Below are 13,796 nucleotides of genomic sequence, written 5' to 3'. Positions count from 1 at the left end.
TTATCATGACATACTACAAAGTTAGAATAAACAAAATAGCATCTGTAGCAACATAGTAGCATTAAAATCAATTATCAGATAAAAGAGTTGAGTGTAACACATGTGAACAAAACATTATTCAAATAACAAAGTAGTGTGTGTAGCATCATGCACCAAAATTAATTATAAATACCTTGCATAAAGCCTTAGATCATTGGTCATCATCGACTTGAGTGACAGTGGCCACGTGAGTTTATTTACCAATACCAAGTGTAGCCTTGATTGTTGAAATGAAATCAGTGCGGCGAGCTTGTTGCAGTAGAGATGGGCGGACCCATTCTTTTCACAGAATCGGTTCCTTCGAGTTGATATATTGTAAATGTATTGAACCATTCGAACCTTTCGAGTTCTGATACTTTTTGCAAAATATGACGTCAGTTGGACGGCATGGTGGCGCAGTGGTTATCGCGGTCGCCACGCAGCAAGAAGGTCCTGGGTTCGAGCCCTGGAGTAGTCCAACCTTGGGGGGTCGTCGTCCTCTGTGTGGAGTTTGCATGTTCTCCCCGTGTCTGCGTGGGTTTCCCCCGGGTGCTCCAGCTTCCTCCCACAGTCCAAAGACATGTAGGTCAGGTGAATCGGCCATACTAAATTGTCCCTAGGTGTGAATGTGTGTGTATGTCGGCCCTGTGATGGCATCGTCATCCATAAAGTCCTCTGCACTAGTGTTGAGGGACGTCATTTTACACCATTGGAAACAGCTCAGCCGAGATGAGGATGTGGTTTTTGAAGGGTGATGAGGATGTGATTTTTGAATGAGGATGTGTTTTTTGAAGGGTGTTTTTGAGTTAAAGGATTAGAAACGCTTCTAGGCTGTATGTACTTTTCCTGTCCGCCAACTGACATCATGACATGTCACTTGGTGGTGAGAAAAAACTGTTCCACTGCCTCCAGAGATGCAGGAAGAATCAGGAACAACTGTGGGCGTTTGTTCATGTGCTAGCTCCGTTGCAGATAGACAGAGATAAGGTTGAAAATCAGTGAATTTTCCCCTTTGAGAAGTTGGTTTCTCAAAATTACCGGCCTTGCAGCAAGAGAGAAAGCCCACATTGTGCTTTTCTGAATTCACACAGACTAAGACACAGACTAAATTCTGTTTGGATTCTGCTTAGATCAAAATGTCCCCTTACAAAGACACATTAGATCAGTGGTCTCCTACGCTGTACTGTAGGTCGAAGATTACTTTATTTGTCCCTATGGATAGTGCAGTAAAAGACAAAGTGCATAGCGCAGACAAATGCAGACATAAAGTGCATTCAAATACGTGCAACACAGCCCCTCATTTCACACACCCCTTATGTCCTGAGCTTAGGAGAGTCACTGATAGAGGGATGAAAGAGTTTTTATATCTGTTCAGGTATCTTCTCCTGTATTTAACTGGAGCCCTGTAGCATCTGCCAGATGGAAATGGTTCGTATTCCAAATACAGAACACAGGAGGGGTCAGTGGTAATTTTTCCAGCCTGTTTAGCTATTGTCATCTCAAGAGCATTTGGAGGGAAGGATGCTCCCTCACCCCCATCACTTTCATTGCTGTGTGGACCAGTCTATTTATTTGTGATGTTAACTGATATGTTACTAAACAAAGCTGAAATTCTGTTATGTGATTTTAACTTGACTGATACAGAATACCTATGTGTGAAGGAGAGGGAAACCAGTGGAATGGTGGGGATGCAAGGAGTAGAGGTGACGAAGGCGGATGAGTTTAAATACTTGGGGTCAATTGTCCAAAGTAACGGGGAGTGCAGAAGAGAGGTGAAGAAGAGAGTGCAGGTAGGGTGGAGTGGGTGGAGAAGCGTGTCAGGAGTGGTTTGCGACAGAAGGGTACTGGCAAGAGTTAAAGGGAAGGTTTACAAGATGGTTGTGAGACCAGCTATGTTATATGGTTTGGAGACAGTGGCACTGACGAAAAGACACAGGAGGTGGAGCTGGAGGTGGCAGAGTTGAAGATGCTAAGATCTTCACTGGGAGTGATGAAGAAGGACAGGATTAGGAACGAGTATATTAGAGGGACAGCTCAGGTTGGACGGTTTGGAGACAAAGCAAGAGAGACAAGATTGAGATGGCTTGGACATGCGTGGAGGAGAGATGCTGGGTATATTGGGAGAAGGATGCTGAATATGGAGCTGCCAGGGAAGAGGAAAAGAGGAAGGCCAAAGAGGTTTATGGATGTGGTGAGGGAGGATATGCAGGTGGCTGGTGTGACAGAAGATGCAGAGGAGAAGAAGAGATGGAAACAGATGATGCAATGTGGCGCCCCCTAGCGGGAGCAGCCAAAAGTAATAATAGTAGATTTTAACTTAACTGATATGTTACCAAACGAAGCTGTAATTCTGCAACGTGAAATACTCTCTATCATAGCATAATAAGATAAAATTATTACCCTCTGTCCAACCCCAAACACCCTGGGTCTGCGTGAAGAGTAGAGTCGCTGTTGGATCCTAGTGCATAAAGAATTTGCATGGACATACAAGACAGATTACAGTCAGTATGTACACCCAAGTATGTGTAAGAATGAACCTGGGTAAGACAAGTGTTGTGGATCAGTAGTGGAGAAGGATTCCCCAGATGTCCTGGATCAAATCTAATTTCTTCTGTTTTCTTAGTGTTTACAATGAGATGACGGTCATCACACTATTGTACAAACTTTTCAACCTCTGAACTAAAGCCAAAGATGCCAGTGTCGGTATCCATAAGTCCCAAGATGGCGGTGGTGTCAGAAAATGTGACAACAAAAGTGCTGGGATGACTGCTGTTACAGTCATTTGTATATAATGAAACCATAGTGTGAGGACTCACACATCCTTGAGGAATGCCTGCATTAATGACTTTAGACTCAGATGATGTCTGGTTGACTGGGACCTGCCGGGTCCTGTTGATCAAAAAGGAGTGATACCGCCTGATGATATATGGGTTAATAGACATCTGTCTGAGCTTACTGAGAAGGATGTGTGGCTACAGGTTATTAAAAGCAGAGCCAACGTCTACAAACTGCAGTCTGGCATAGGCCTTCGGGTTTTCAAGTTGTTGCAAAATAAAGTGTATCATAAATGGCCACGAGTATGCAGGTTTTCATTCCAAAGTAACACTACACTGGCATTTTTACTCATTAGTTTGATCTCCGAGGATGTGTTGATAGAGAAATCTGTTTGGTATTTCATTTAGTTGGAATGAAAACCTGCAATACCCATGGCTCTTCATGGCAATTCATCTAGCATAATGCAACATTTTTTTTATAAAAAAAAAAGTCGGGCTGTAATTTCAAGCAACGCTTCCCTTCTTCCCTTGTCGGGTGGTAGCAACAAGCAGGCAGGATCCCAGCAATACCAAACCCTGCCATCAACATGAGAGCCACATTTACATCATCAGGTGTGGGCATGCATTACTTCCTGGCTCTATATGGCAAGAGATTTTTGCATTGCATCCTGGGTTCCTCACCATTGTTAAATTGAACAGACTGATGTATTTTATCATTGGCGAGGCAGATATCGCAGCCCTGGCAGGCCCTCATTTTCCCTATTCATTTACGAGCTGATTTCTCACAGCCCCAAGACAGAGTCTGCATATTTAAATGCTGTTTTTCCAGGAACTTGTTCATCAAGCCATGATACCTGTGCAGACCTTTCCGCTGTTGTCTCCCAAATGTGTTCAGTGCAGCAGTTTGACTTATTTCTTCCACCCGTGTGCAAAATGTTACGATAGTGTGGGTTGTTCCTGTCGAGAGCTTGCTTGTCGTGCACACACATGAATGTACTCCAGTGATATCACTTAGGAACTGTTTTTCGGAGAAAAAAAATGAGCATTTCACAGTCTTCTCAAGATGAAAATTAAACGTTTTATCTCCACTGGGTGAAATAAAAGCTAAAAAGAAGAACACGAGTAAGAGTGCTCAAACCTCCGCCAGTGTTACGGAAGTGTTAATCAGTATTATCAACTGAATTCTGACATCATCCATCCATTTTTGAGATATGTTGACAGACGGGCAAAACCATGACTTCCTTGGCAGATGAACTGTTTTGGTCTGATGGTTGTCATTGGAAAATACAGAATGTTCCTACAGGGCATAAATAACAGATTGTGTGTTCCTGTTTCTTACACTGTTTGTCCCAAAATAGAAGAGCCCACATTTCAACAACAAAACCTAACAAGTTAAAAGAACTGTGCCACTTAGCTGCTGCAATACCAAAATAAAAAGGCTCCCAATTTCACCCTGTTTTATTTGACCGATTTCAGCAGACACAGGCAAAACAAACCCTGAGATAATTCACTGTAGCTGACATTCAGCAGCAGCTACAAGAAAACACAATCTGTCGCTATACTGCTCCCTCTCTCTGTCCGTCCATTTGTAATTTCACTCGGCTGCTGGTGTTGCACTAAAAAACAATATAGAAAGGTCAAAACCTGGCCTTTTTTGGATGGGCAGACAACTTCCTGTTCACCCACAATTCCAAGTGTCATACATGGCAGCATGTAGCCCAGAAAGAGGTTTGGGAGTCAAAAGTCTTAGCAATGTAATAAGAAAAGGTCACATTGTAAAAAATAAAATAAAATAAAGGTTTGTTCTTCCTGGTTAGATAAGGAGATTTAGAGAGGGAAAGGGAAAAGACTGAGGTTTTAAGAAGAGTGGTAGATATAGATAGATAGACAGCTAGTCTATAAAACACCATTGCATCCAGGACTAGTGCGTGCGATGTTTTCTTCTATAATCATTTTCAATGAATGTGCACCTTGTAAGAAATTTGGTGTTTGTTGCCTTTTACCCTGTGGGATAGACAGAAAAGAACAGAAAGACAGGGTCAGAGGAAAGGCAGAGGAGCTTTCCGTTCATGAGGCTGAGTGTCGAATCAAAGAACCAAACATGACTCACGCTAGAGCAGTCAGATAGTCACTTCTTGATAAACGCTCTCAGATGAGAATGGAGGAATGTCTCGGCTGATCCGGGGATTTGAAGAGCGGCATTTGGACTCCAAATGGGGAACATGTGGGAAAATCTGGGAACATCACAGTCAGGTTGAGTTATTGTGTGAAACATCCTCACTGGTTTTAACATCCTAGCCACCGATTGTGTCAAGAGTTGAACCAGCACGGGTCAAGTGGTATTTGGAGACAGTCTTGCATTTCTTTTTAAAGTACAACCGGAACCAGATGGGTGGGATTTTCCATGTAAGGACAATTTGGATAGTATCAGATATGTTGTCAGTCATGAAAAAAGGGTACTGAATTACGGTGCCACGTGTAGTATACACCAACTGGCCTACGGTTAAATCCCAATGGTACTGTCTCTACTGGGTCTTCTGTGGTCTGTCACCCTTACAGCCCCCTGTATAGTTCCTATATAAATATTCTGACATTGTATTTAGAGAAAACATGATTAATTGACTTGACACAATGGTTCTATTGTTTTATGTAACCAAACCTGCTCATTTGATTAGTGCAGGCCCATTGAAACAAGAATTAGTTGCAGGCATCATTTAATACTGAACTGGAGTGGAAGAAAAGAAATCTCAAACCCCAAAGACTGAATGGTAGTTTTCCATCTATATCCAAGATCCTCAGCTAGGCAATGGCAGCTATGGCCTCCATGGAAGCATCAGAGAAGATGCAAAGCCCTCTGCGTTATGTAGTCAATAGAGAAGCTTGAATATAGGGCCTAAAGATTTGGAGGTGTTCAAGTTCTTTGAGAAAGTCTCTCCATTGTGCCCACTGTTCCACTTTCTCTGTGGGCAATGGTATTCCCCAGTCAAAAGTGTCAGCTGTGAGGTCTCAAAGCAGGGTCTTTCCTTGTATGATAACCGGTGCGGCAAAGCCAAGGGGGGTCGTACAAACTGCACACCGTTGATAGGATCCCATGATGTGTGAATGGTTTTATCGCACTGGACACTTGAAATGTGAATGTGTCACTCTTGAGGTCCCAGCTCGAAGGAGGGGGGTAGTGTAACGTGCATGGATAAGTAGACAAGTCGAGCGGTTGGCGAGGTCTCCCGCAGTGCGGGAGATATGGGTTCGCGTCCCGGCTGCAGCAGTTCCTGTGGTTGCCCCCCGAATTCGCTGCAATATCAAGGAAGATGGCATCTTCAACAGAAGGAGCCAACTTCTCATCAACCTTTGTCCTCTTGAATATATCAAATCCAACATGATCTCCCTTTTTCTCTTTAGGTGACTTCAGCATGTGAACAGTTGTGTGGAAATCTGGAATGCTGACATGGTTGAACTTCTCTTTCACATTGTAATGGTTGGGACATGGTTTGCAAAGAGAGACGGCTGACCATTCTTCAGAATATTTCTTTTTTTTCAGATTTTCCCTTTTTTCTCCCAATTTAGTGGCCAATCGATCCCTATTTTTAGTTCAAACTCCCACCCTCGTACTGCATGTGTTCACCAACTGCATCTCTCCGGCCGGCAGTCTCGAAGGAGACGCCTCCCCACTTTCGTGACAAGGCGACTCCAGGCCGAACCACTGCCTTTTCCGACATTCATGTGACAAACACAAGCTGACTCCGCCCCCCTCCCGAAGACAGCATTGCCAATTATTGCTGCTTCATCGAGTCCGGCCATAGTTGGATCTGACAAGACCAGGGCGCGAACCCCCGTCCCCAGTGGGCAACTGCATCGACACAAAGCCGATGCTTAGACCACTACACCACCGCAGACCCCCTTCAGAATATTTCTAAAGAAGACATTAACTTTGTCTGGCTTGTGAACATTTCCAATGCAGACATTACCAACTATAACACACCCTAAATCTAGTTTCTGGGCATGGGGGGGGTGGGGCATCATGTGGTCCATTGATCTGCTTCCACACTTTATGTATCTTTATGATGTCCCTTCCCATTACAAGCAAGACTGAGGCTTCAAGATCATGCTCCGGGATCTGACTTGCAGTAGTCTGCAGGTGTGGATGCTGGATCAATCTTTGTCTTAAGCATGTCATCTGTTGGGGAGATGTCTGGAGAAACTTTTGTCTTGTGGACTGAGATGGGTGCTCTGTTAGTGGTTTTGAAAGCATGTCTTTCCGTTTTAATGTTATTAGCACTGGGTAAGAAGAAGCAGCTTGGGTCATTGTGCATCTTTGGTTACTGACAAATAAAGTCAACAAGGACAGAATGGAGGGAAAGAAACCTCATGTTGTGTTTTATAGGTGTAACTCAGTGTCACCCATTTTTCCTGTAAGCTAAATGGTAACTTTTGCACAATGCCTCTTATAGAGAGCACTGAACCAGCCCCCATTTGCCAGTGGATTAAAAACTTCCTGACAGACAGGAGGTAGCAGGCAAGGCTGGAGAAAAATCACATCCAGCACCCAGACAATCAGCACTGGCACCCCCCAGGGATCTGTGCTCTCCCCTCTACTCTTCTCCCTCTACACATATGACTGCATCTCAAGAGACCCTTCTGTTAAACTCCTGAAGTTTGCAGACGACATAACCATCATTGGCTTTATCCGGGATGGTGACGAGTCTGTATACAGACGGGAGGTTGAACAGCTGGCCCTCTGGTACGGCCATAACAACCTGGAGCTGAACATGCTCAAAACTGTGGAGATCATAGTGGACTTCCGCAGGAGCCCCCCAACATTGCCCTCTCCCCCCTCGCCATACTCAACAGCTCAGTGTCTGTGGTGAAAACCTACAGATTTCTGGGTTCCATAATCTCCCAGGACCTAAGGTGGGCATCCAACATAGACACAATCATCAAAAAGGCCCAGCAGGATGTACTTTCTCCACCAGCTCAGGAAGTTCAACCTACCTCAGGAACTGCTGATTCAGTTCTACTCTGCAATAATCCAGTCTGTTCTCTGCACATCCATCGCTGTCTGGCTTGGATCAGACACCAAACAGGACAGGGACAGACTACAATGGACAGTTAAGTCTGCAGAGAAAATCATTGGTGCCAACCTGCCCTCCATTCAGGACTTATACATCTCCAGAGTCAGGAAATGGGCAGGCAACATCACTGCAGACCCATCACACCCTGGTCACAATCTGTTCCAACTCTTCCCCTCTAGTAGATGCTACAGAGTACTGTACCCCAAAACAACCAGATATAACAAGTTTTTTTCCGCGGGCTGTCATTCAAATGAACACTTAACATTGTCAAATACATCCAACGATGTTTTATATACTGTACATTGTATGAATACTGATATGTTCTGTCATGTCTATCTATATCAGATTTATTTCAACATCTATCTATTCTCTGCACCACTGCACTTTATTGCCTCTTATATTTTTTCACCTGTACTATATAGTCAGTTCTTGTGAGGATTGTTGTGTTGTTACTCTATGTTAAGTACACTGTGAGAGCCACGAAACCAGAGTCAAATTCCACGTGTGTGCAAACTTATATGATCAATAAATCTGATTCTGATTATACCTTGAGCTGTGTCTAAGTATACTAGGCCTTAAAGGGCTCCCTCTGATTTTGCTGCTTGGAGTTCCATTAGCAAGTCTCCTAGTGGTCTGAGCTTCTGGTAGTCTTCATTAGTAATTTTTGGGAAGCTGTCAACACTTTCCAGCAGCGAGTTCTCAATGACCTCAGGTGCTCTGTAACGTTCGTTGAGACGTTCCCAAATCATCTGGAGGCCTTTGCCTAAGTTGTTTACTTGCACAGCTCTTCTGCATTTCACTTGTGCTGCTGACTGTGAGCCTAACCACTTAACTAAGAGTTCCATCTCTTCCTTTGCAGTCAGGCTGAGTTTCCTGGTTGCATTTAAGAATGATGCTTTCCATGCTCTGTAATTTTGGGGCACTCATCAAACTGCAGTAGACCCGTAGCAACAATTTCATGTCGACCCATGAACTTGACAGACAGACATATTCTGATGCTCGCCTCTATTAGCATGTTTGGCTAAGATGATGGTAAAGCATAGGAAGGCTGTGCATGTGAACGTGTGTCAGCATGCTGGACTTGAGAAGCTGACAGTTGTGGTTCTACATACAACTGAGTATGAGAAAGTAGGTAATTGCAATCATCTGGTTGCCGACTACAGCTGTAGTAGAGGTTATACGTCACTTCACTTTTAGGTGAACGCTGTCTGTTGGGGGTTAACAGTGTTTGCACCATTGTCAGTTACTTCTCGCTTAATACTAGGTGTGCATTGATGAGAGAGGTCCTCCTTGGCACTAGGAATGTTATCCATAGGCAGCCCACTTTGCAAAGGGTGTTCTAAAGGTGCAAGGTCCCTGTGCTGTAGCACTGGTGTTAAATGCTTAGCCTGTATATTAGCTTGTTCTTGAACATACTCTTTAATGTGTTGTGAACAGTCAAGACTGAACTCTGAGCTCACAGTGGGACTTACAGCATGACTCACTGTCATTTACAAGTGCAGCTGCAGAGGCATCAGCTTTGGCTATTGCTGTTGACCGTTCAACATCCAGTACATCTGAACGTGCATCTAAGCATGCCTTTTCTGCATCTAAATGTGTTTTTGCCATTTTCATCTCCATCTCTTTTTCAGCAAACTGTATTGTAGCTTTAGTTGCCTCAGCTTTGGCTCTGGCTTCAACTGCAGCTGTGCTACTAAAAGAGCTATGAGAGTGCTTAGATGAAACACAGATCTGGTAACAAAGGAATGGTGAGACGACGTTTTCTTTCCTTCCATGATGTACTGTAGACCTGTCCATAGACTGCTGTGTTGTTGTTAGCTTGCTCTGCGCGGTGACGATGTAGCGGTGGAGCCGGTCTGGTCCGCTGTAGATCAGTCTGCCTGGTCTGGTCCGCTGTAGATTAGTCTGCCTGGTCTGGTCTGCTGTAGATCAGGTCTGCCTGGTCTGGTCCACTGTAGATCAAGTCTGCCTGGTCTGGTCCGCTGTAGATCAGTCTGCCTGGTCTGGTCCGCTGTAGATCAGTCTGCTTGGTCTGGTTTACTGTAGATAAGTCTGCCTGGGAGCTGTCATTTTACTGTTCTGTCACCCTCATGCACCCTGCATAAGCCGACAGGCAGATAACCCCCCCCCCCCCCCAATAAACACGTTGAAGACGGCATTCAGTTCGGCTTTGTTGAATGATGAATTAGAGGTAGAGTAAAACTGAGAAAAAACAATACAATGAATATATGCAAGCTGTGCATGAATAAAATGTGCATCAAACATGTTGGAGTTTAGTGTGTTATTAATACAGACATGATAATATGTAAACATAGACACACACATATATATATATATATATATATATATATGTGTGTGTGTGTAAACAGCATTAAATACAATATTAGCTTGTATCCACATAAGAGAAACAACAAACCAGATAAAGGCTGAGGTTAGTATTATAAACATATGGCTACACTTGTGGCTACACAAGGTAAGCATTATGTACATAATAAATCACAAAAATTCAAGTGTTGGCCGACTCACGTGTCTGCCCAATTTCGGCAAATACAAGAATTTACCTCCATGCAGTCAGATATAAAACTGTTTTCCAAACTCAGAATGTCTGCGAACGTGATTAAATATGGGTCTTAATCTCAAATTAACGTACCGACAACACTCTCAAAGGGCTGGAATGTAGCGATAATGTTCCACCATGCTCACGCTCTCTCCTTCAGCCTAAACTGTGCAATCGCGAGACTACCATGTTAGGATGACGTCATCAGCGAGAACAAGGTCTCTTAAAGTGCATATTGAACCCAACTATACAAATGGCTTGCTCCCAACTACTGACAGTACACCTGTACTGTGTACCGTTAAAGGTGCAAGAGCCATATCTGTCAAACGGGAAGGTCCACTTCAACACTTGGTTTTTTTTTGTCCCCCCCCCCCCCAGCATTTAGAGCTCCAGACACCAGAACCACCGAGGAGGAAGACGAGGAGGAGGATAAGGGTGTGGAGGTCACCAGCACAGCAGGGCCCCGGGTGGCTGGCGGTGTCACCGAGAGATCCAACGGCACCTCCAACGGGCGCTCCTCCCAGATCCTCTATGTGATCACGTCCAGCCCCGGTAAACCGGAGCACAACATGCCAGGTCAGTGGGCTGGACGCAGCAAGACCACCGGCCGCGGCACTAGTATGTTCCCACCTATGCTATATCTACCTTACCTCTCTGCTTCTACCTTCTACCAAATGTTGGGGAGATTTCCAGGCTAAATTGATGATCCCACTGATAGCACATGCAATTAATAAGGGCTTGGTCATTAACTTCTCGAGTGAAGTTTCTGCATGGTTCCCTGCGTACAGGCTGAAAACAATCAGGCCTCTCATTAAATCTGCGGGATAGACAGATCTGTCTCGTGCTTTTCTTTTCCTTGCAAACATTTTCCTTTCCCTGCTCTGAGAAGCCCGTCTCCACAGGCTTTCTGTTGTACTCATAGGTACAGACGATAACAGATGTTGGCTAATGCATCATTCTCCCGAGACAATATACTGGCTGAACGTTACATAAAGGTTTGCCAGCAGAACCTGAATCATTCTGCTCTTGTTAAACCTCTTGGCCCGTTTCAGTTTGTTTCATTAGCGCTGATGCAACAGCTGACGAGTTGCTGTTGTGTTTTTGTTTCTTTGATAGTGTGGACCATCTATGCTCTGTCAGCCCTCCTCACGCTTACGGTCATAGCCATGGCTGCCAAGCTGCTGCTGCACATCACTGTTAAGTAAGTATGATGCTGATGGAGGTGTGTGTGTGTGTCTAACTCAGGGTCAAAGGTCAAGGCATTCATCAACGTTACTAGGATCAGGCATTCAGCAAAGCAGCATGAGACAGTCTGCCAGCGAGGAGGCTTTTTTCTCACCTCTCATTTCTCTTTCTGTGTCACTTTTTCTCTTTTGTGGATTTCTTACTTTCTTACTCTTTATATTTGCTCATCATGTCCCTGCCCATAATGCTCACCTTACCCCCTACTCTTTTTATTCTCTCTCTCTCTCTCCATCTCTCTCTATCAGATCTCCCAGCATACCGACGGTCAGCGGCTCCGACAGCTGCAGCCAGAGCACGGCGTCCTCCGAGCCCTGGATCATCCTTTATAGGCCTTCCACCATCTCCCTCTTCAAGAAGAAGCTCAAGAACCACCACGGAGACCTCAGCCCTCTGGTGGGCAACTAGGGCTACCACGCCCAAACGCAATCACCACTACCACCACCAACCCCAGCGCTACCCTGCTCCAGGGCCGTCAGATGCCAGACCCTCAGACAATGAAACTCTTTGGGGCGCTAAGCTAACAAGCTAATGACTGACTGAGTGACTGCTACTAAAAAGGGCCCCCTGGGCCGATACATGGCCGGACCCTCCCTGCAGCTCAGCACTATAGGAGAGGTGACAGGCAGGGCCGTCAGCATTTGTGGCATATTAGAGGAGAGGGATGTTGGGGGGAGGGTAAGAGGGTAGGAAAATTGACAGCTCTGAGGAAGACGTGAGGACACTTTAATGTGCATGGGGGCTTCACTTGGACCCTGAAGTTTGCCCTTCGTCACTGACGAAGGGTGAACTTGAACAAATAGTGGAATGAATAGTGGAGTCTACTGCTAAAGGAAAATCGAAGGGAAAAGCACTTGCATCTACAAGAGACCACTTTCCAGAGAACAAGCTCCCCGCTGCCGAGTGCTTCACAGCTGGGTACGCCAAACGGCCAACCACGGCGTCTCCAGCAGGGGCAGTAAACCGGGGGTCGTGTGACTCTTCCAGGGGCACAAGAGATAAACTGGTGACCAATCCTCATCACTATTTAGAAGAGGGGGAAGAAGACGATTGGAGTCTTTGACAGACACATACAAGTCACACGTACCACATACACTCACTCGCACGTGCGCACACACACACACACACACACACACACACACATTGTAACACTTAACAGTAAGCAACTTTTATAAACTGCCTCATACTGACGATCAGCACTCTTGCAGCCTAATCCAGAACCCTCCCATCCAAAGAGCGGTCTGCTTCGTTCACTTTGCAGACCAGCTTTTGGTCCGGTGCACAGAGTGGTTCTTGCTTCTCCTAACAGTGTCCTAATGTAAAATCGATCCAACCGTCTAAAGGGAAGAAAAATGGGGCATGAATAAGTCAGAGATGACTTTATCACGGTACACTGAGAATGAATCACCGTCTCTGAAGAAAGACATCAGCGAGGGAAAGACTGAGGCACACCCTCCGACACTCAGCTGCTGGTGTGTGGTTAGGCGGAGTACAGGAGCAGCATGGGCACGCTGAGGGGAAGGGGCTGGTTAGTGCCGTTTGTAGATAACTGCCATTTAGGGAGCGTTGGGGAAATGGGTGTGTGTTTGTGGGGGGGGGGGGTCTTTCCGGTCTGTTGGTGTTCAAGTGCCTTGAGGATCTTCTCTCTCTTGTTCTCAAGATTTCTTCAGACCGGTTTGTTTCAACTTGACTAGTTTCCTGCGGAGGAAATTTGTGTTCTTCTTTTAAACGGCGGCATCTTTGGTTCTGTAATGACATGTCAACCTCACACTCTCAGACGAGTAATATTAGATAGAGAAAACCTTCGAGCTCTTGTTAAGAAGTTGTGTGTCTTACAGACTGGATCCCTTATGTTTTACGTGTCTCGAATGCCCCAATTTCCCCCAAAATTCTCCTGGCATTTTACCGTAGGGCTGCTGGTGTAGCGGCACACAAGGCTTTAAAAGAAACCTTCTTTAAGTCAGGGTACTCTTATGGGTAGTCTCCAACATTTACTGAACATGTTGTTCACGTTTAGTTTTCTTTCGGCTACAATCTGGAGAGTAGGGTGGTAATTTGTGTATTTCGATATGGGAATCATGACATTCATGTCGACTTATTGTTTTGTGTTGCGGCAACGCAGCGATGAGATCCATG

General features: G+C 45.1%; 1 protein-coding gene across 2 annotated transcripts in view; it reads left to right on the top strand.

Annotated features, from left to right (window-relative positions):
• The window catches only part of kremen1 (kringle containing transmembrane protein 1), a 100,587-nt gene extending 87,367 nt beyond the window's left edge, over positions 1-13,220 (top strand). The window contains exons 7-9 of one of the 2 annotated variants that reach the window (XM_056287142.1): positions 10,797-10,994; positions 11,535-11,619; positions 11,909-13,220. In XM_056287142.1, coding sequence (XP_056143117.1) covers positions 10,797-10,994; positions 11,535-11,619; positions 11,909-12,068 — 443 coding nt within the window. In that variant the 3' untranslated portion in view covers positions 12,069-13,220. Of the gene's footprint in view, positions 1-10,796; positions 11,037-11,534; positions 11,620-11,908 lie in introns of both variants that reach the window. The other variant, XM_056287134.1, reaches the window with a different exon arrangement.
• The last annotated feature ends 576 nt before the right edge of the window (positions 13,221-13,796 follow it).

Source organism: Lampris incognitus, chromosome 1, assembly GCF_029633865.1.
Source record: "Lampris incognitus isolate fLamInc1 chromosome 1, fLamInc1.hap2, whole genome shotgun sequence".
Taxonomy (NCBI): domain Eukaryota; kingdom Metazoa; phylum Chordata; class Actinopteri; order Lampriformes; family Lampridae; genus Lampris; species Lampris incognitus.
Note: the sequence above shows the minus strand (reverse complement) of the source record. Positions and strands in the feature narration are given on the sequence as shown.